The sequence below is a fragment of the Schistocerca gregaria genome, chromosome X (assembly GCF_023897955.1).
Source record: "Schistocerca gregaria isolate iqSchGreg1 chromosome X, iqSchGreg1.2, whole genome shotgun sequence".
Taxonomy (NCBI): domain Eukaryota; kingdom Metazoa; phylum Arthropoda; class Insecta; order Orthoptera; family Acrididae; genus Schistocerca; species Schistocerca gregaria.
The window spans coordinates 672,038,577-672,044,576 of NC_064931.1; the positions used below are offsets into that span (position 1 = coordinate 672,038,577).

General features: G+C 46.8%; 1 protein-coding gene across 2 annotated transcripts in view; it reads right to left on the reverse strand.

Annotated features, from left to right (window-relative positions):
* The window catches only part of LOC126299189 (uncharacterized), a 508,703-nt gene extending 504,166 nt beyond the window's left edge, over window positions 1-4,537 (reverse strand). For both annotated transcript variants that reach the window (XM_049990966.1, XM_049990965.1), the window contains exon 1: window positions 4,191-4,537. In XM_049990966.1, coding sequence (XP_049846923.1) covers window positions 4,191-4,452 — 262 coding nt within the window. In that variant the 5' untranslated portion in view covers window positions 4,453-4,537. The remainder of the gene's footprint in view (window positions 1-4,190) is intronic.
* Between the last annotated feature and the right edge of the window lie 1,463 nt (window positions 4,538-6,000).

The window sequence follows — 6,000 nt, forward strand, 5'->3', positions numbered from 1 at the left end:
CGGTAGTGGCCTTTTAGAAGAAACCATCATGACATTCGTTGGTAGTTTCTTATGGAGACCACGGGAAACCTTAAATCGCTATTACTGGACGGAGACTTAAACTCCGCTGCTTCCGTTGACGATGGTGGTTTCTTAACAATTTTTGCGCCTCGTATGATCGATAAGAGATCTACAAGGAGATAGTGGTGGAATTAGTAGCGAGCTACTTCGCTTTAGAAATCGTAGACGAAATGCAGTGGACATCTAATAATACTAGACACGGGCGATATATCCTGTTCCATAATTTAAGTTGTTCAAGAACCAAGCGACCATGAGGGCGCGATAAAGCGTTTCACGTGTTACACGTGAACACTGTTGTAATATTCTTGTTAAACGTACGAGACTGCAACAGCATGTGTTCTTATTAAAATACCTTTTCAGCTAATCATGACTAAACACAAACATGAAACGCATTGCGACATGATAGATAAGAAAAGGGAGACTTGCCCGAGTAGGAATATTCAACTTAGTGCAAGTAAGCTTGAATGGTATCACACAGACTTCCATTCGAATGTTAATTTTCCCTACAAAACTTGCAAAAGAAGAAGATTGGAGGTTAGTGGCCTGATATCTACGGTATTAGGTAGGATGCAGGAACATGGAGCGCGAAATTATTCGTCACTTGTTCATCATGGAATTGGTCTAAGGTGGTTTAGAGAACACAAGGAAAAGAACAAACATGATGATATCATGGAAATGAGGAATTCCTTTTCGCACTAACGTGTATAATGAATAAAATATTTCATCATTTTACACGGTCCCATTACCTCAGGAAATAGCTAATGGGACATATAAGTAAACTCGTATCTAATTAACGCTCCCGATCATGGAGAATGTAAAGGTAAATTTTCTATTAGCAACGAACCCTTTCTCACTTAGAGTTTAACAAGTCAGTAACATCATCCTCAAGATCAGAAAAAACGATTTTATTGGTTTTTATGCATCAGGAGTGGAAGTAATCAGATGTGAATCGATTGAACCACAACAACAAAAATATTCATCTAGTATATTTCGTGGAAAACATGGAGAAATGTAGCAAATATTGAAAGATGTGAGTGTTGGAGAAAGTCGTTGAGTGATCCTTGAGATGGCAATGGAGGAGGGGGAGAGCCGACGCTATTCTGTGACCTTGGCTCGCACTACTCGGATCTTGTTTTTTCAATAAACTTATAGAACATTTGCAGAAATAAAAGGGTTGCACCCTGCCATAGTTTTAAAAGAGAAATAAATAAATTGTCAGAAAGCCAGGAATATGCCCATAAAGCTAGAAAATAAATTTACTAGGCGAAAGTGGTTACTTTCATTGAGTAATCTTAGAGAATGGGAATTTTCGAAACATAGCAAAACATCTTCGCATTTTTTTTGTATGTTTACAGGTGGCAGTGAAGAAGGAAAAATAAAGAAAAATTTCTCATCACTCTCTGGAAGCTAACTCATTGAAAACTACGAAAGTATTTTCAAAAAGACCCTTCTTCGTGTACATAACTAGTATCAGCGCCATAAACGTCGTGCCCACAGAAATAAGACTTTGTTTTCACTTTTTTTCTGACGCTTAAAGTCCGATGTTATCATATAATACAGTCAATGGCAGCAAGATTTCTCTACGAGCCATAAATCGGATATGACCTGTGCCACTGCGACACAATCTGTGGCCACTTTATGGCTGAGCGCGCCGAGTAACGGTATCTTCTGTCTCGTGTGGTCCACCAACTCGCAGGTGTGTTACACACCTCTGCATCAGTCCAGGGGCGGAAGGAGCAATACGGCGATCGTCACCGCCACCGAGATATCGTGTTTGCTAAGTCAACATCGCTTACGTAAACTAAACAGACATTTCAAGTAAGCGCTGACTTTTCAGAAAAAGGTCTCCCTTTTTAAGAAGATACAGGGAGCTAATACTGTCCAGTAGCTGCATTTTCCGGGGAACTGTTTTTCCATGACGCTACGTTTCTATGGTTAAGTGATTAAAAAGGTGAAAGTATGTAACATCTATGTGTGAAACGCACCAGGTTTGTTAACATAGTAAACGGAGTGCACGTTACTTCCTTGCCCTAATGACGACTACGGATCGAACTCATTTTTGGCTACAAAATAAACAGTGTCCGATAAGTTTGTTGGTTAAGACCAGCGGAAACAGTGTATTGTCTTTAAATAACTAACTTTATAAATTCTTTACGCAACAAGAACAAACGGATTTGACGCCTAATGAATGACTACACGAGGAGCAACATTGACTACATGGCGACACGGGAGTCTGTTGAGAATTCAGACGAAGCACTAAAAGCTGTTCCGTTAAGTAGGTGGGCGCAGAATGGGAGGCGGATGCGAGTAAGAAAGAGATATTGTTCCAGAACCGTAAGATCACACACCGTGTGTACAGGAATAGGCACGTTGGCGTCTGAAATCAATATGGCCGCGCACGATCGAGCACTGGAACCAACGTGTCCGAAGCGTCGGACGCTCGGCCACGAGATCGTTTAGTTGCGAACAGAAGCCTGCGTAAGGGCCGTGATGGACACGAACGCATTTTAACATCTAAATGCAAGCAGCCTGAGCTAAGCAGTAAGTAATGCTTTAGAACACCTTGAAATTGCGAAGCTGCTTGAGGTTAAAAGCATTAAACTACAGAATGTATCGACTGAGAGAGCGAACGATTTGAGAATCCTAGTCTCGACAGGTCTTTTGCAAGATAAATACTGCATATCAGCAGTGCCACTAGAAGCAAAACTACTGGTACATTACCACTGACTCTGAAGCTATACCGCCGTTTTAAGATAACAATTTAGGATGTTGGACCAAGCCATTCTTTCCAACACGCTGCTTTCAGCAAGAGTGATTTTAAAAACTGTTTAATTCGAGAAACAACAATGATATATTAAATCGCTAGCACTGAATGTGGCGCCTAGTACATATTCAGTATTAAAATTTGGAAAAAATTGTTGAACTGAGAGCGTAAACGCGTGTCTTTCATTGAAAGAAGCAGCATTTCAAATTCTATGGGTTATAACTTCTGATTACTGAAAAGAAGAGCAAGGCAAAGTAATTTACGGCCATTATTAGACTATCAAATAATCAAGCATAAAATGTGTAATGGTATTGATCTCTCGACACTCTACGATAGTGGCTGTAGCAGAAAAGAGGCGTGAGATATGGCTACAGACCGTGGCATTCTTTGACCGACATCATACCATCTAGCAACACATTATCCGAATTACCGAGTGTTTACAGTAGCCAAGGGTTACATGAGCAGCTCCAGAGAACAGAGATGATCTAGGACAGGTAAACAACTTAACGACGCGAAGGAAACGCTGGTGGAAGTTAGTCCATCACGACGCCTCGCGTTAAATCCATTATAGCTTCCTAACGCACTGTAAATGTCTACAAAGTGGAACTGAACCTAACCACAAAAACGCCACATGCTCAGCCGTCGGTCTCTGTACGTTGTACGGTAACCGTGCCAAACGACAGAAGCCATAAAATACCTGCGGACGGCTGTTCACGATGCACCGGAGCACAGCCACAGTGGCGTCAGAGGTTTGCTCTTCAAACGCCCTCTGCGCTTATGCTGGAAACGTGACACACATTCCGAAGCCTAGAGCAGCGTTCTCTTCAGCGTCGTACCCGGAAGACAAACGCGTATTACTGAACTGCAGCCTCAGTTTATCACGGACACGCGAAAGGGTTTTTTTATGCGATTTCGATTACAGAAAATTGGTCCGCCTCTTGGGACTCGAAGAGAGGCAGAGTCGAAAACGTGCCGTGTGGTGGAACAACATTCTGTTGTAGAAGAGGAAACTGCAATACGAAGAGCGTCCTCGAGTGAGAGTCTCATAGCCCAGGAATCCTTCGTGCTCGCCACGAAGAGGAGTCCCAACCTTCGATCCGCACGTCGGGGTCAGTACGGTGTGTAAAGTGAGTGCAGCGGCCAGAGTCGAGCACGGAAGCTAGTGCGAGCAAAGGATCGGAGAGACGAGGTGATTGATTGCGGCAGTGGCGGCGACACTGATCGCGGGCCGCGTTACGTAAGCGGCAGGTAAAGCGGCGCGCCGTTACACAACGGGGGACAGACCGGAGTCGGCGCGGACGGCGTTTTCGGAAGGAGGCCGCGGACCACCGGAAGGTGGTGATCGATAGAGGCGCGCGCTACTCACCGCAGATGGGGAGCACCCTCCAGCGCGTCTTCCGCTTGTTGCCCTTCTTGCCCATGGGCCTGCCTGCATGCTCGTGTGCGCGGGGCGGAGGCTGCGGCGCGTCTGGTGCGCGCCGGCGGCGGCGGCGGCGGCGGCGCCAGCGCAGCGCAGTCACATGGCCGCGGCCGAGGCTCCGCGCACGCGCACACCACCCGCTGGCGCCGACGCCCCCCCGTGCAATTTCAGCGCCGCTTCCCGCTTCCCGCTCAATTCTTTTGGCCATGCGCCATGCGGCGCGGACACCGTCTCTTCTTGCACGCGCCCAGACGCTCCGTCGCCACACCGTGCGCGACTCCGGTGCCGGACCTCCCTCTGACGAGTTCTACGCGGCAACCACTGCACGCCATCCCCGGCAATGCCTTCTCGTCTCTCCCCAGTCATATACAGTCGGCTTTACGTTTGTGCTCTGCGAACCACTTTACGGCGTGCTTGTTCTGTGTAGGGTACCCATCTCACCTGTGCCATACAGGGTGTCTCAGAAGCAATGGTCAGTATTCAGGGATACACCAGGAAAGATCATTAGAAGCAAAAAGGGCTAGCAAAATGCATACCCTATGAGCTATGCGCTCTTGTTCATCTTCGCAAGTGTGAAATGCATCTCTTCTACTGTAAACTCTTTGCTCTCCATATTCGGGATAGAGGTAATATACACTACTGGCTATTATAATTGCTACACCACGAAAATGGCGTGCTACAGACGCCAAATTTAACCGACGGGAAGAAGATGCTGTGATATGCAACTGATTAGCTTTTCAGAGCATTCACACAAGGTTGGCGCCGGTGGCGGCACCTGCAACGTGCTGACATGAGGAAAGTTTCCAAGCGATTTCTCATACACAAGCAGCAGTTGACCGGCGTTGCCTGGTGAAACGTTGTTGTGATGCCTCGTGTAAGGAGGATAACTGCGTACCATCACGTTTCCGACTTCGATAAAGGTCGGATTGTAGCCTATTGCGGTTGCGGTTAATCGTATCGCGACATTGCTGCTCGCGTTGGTCGAGATCCAATGACTGTTAGCAGAATATGGAATTAGCGGGTTCAGGAGGGTAATACGGAACGCCGTGCGGGATCCCAACTGCCTCGTGTCACTAGTCGAGATGACAGGCATCTTATCCGCATGGCTGTAACGGATCGTGCAGCTACGTCTCGATCCCTGAGTCAACAGATAGGGACGTTTGCAAGACAAAAACCATCTGCACGAACAGTTCGACGACTTTTGCAGCAGCATGGACTATCAGCTCGGAGACCATGCCTGCGGTTACCCTTGACGCTGCTTCACAGACAGGGGCGCCTGAGATGGTGTACTCAACCAGGAACCTGGGTGTGCGAATGGCAAAACGTCATTTTTACGGATGAATCCAGGTTCTGTTTACAGCATCATGATGGTCTCGTCCGTGTTTGGCGACGTCGCGGTGAAGCGTGCATTCGTCATCGCCATACTTGTGTGTCACCCGGCGTAATGGTATGGGGTGCCATTGGTTACACGTTTCGGTCACCTCTTATTCGCATTGACGGCACTTTGAACAGTGGATGTTACATTTCAGATGTGTTACGACCCGTGGCTCTTCCCTTCATTCGATCCCTTTGAAACCCTACATTTCAGCAGGATAATGCACGACCGCATTTTGCAGTTCCTGTACGGGCCTTTCTGGATATAGAAAATGTTCAACTGCTGCCCTGGCCAGCACATTCTCCACATCTGTCACCAATTGAAAACGTCTGGTCAATGGTGGCCGAGCAACTGGCTCGTCACAATACGCCAGTCACTACT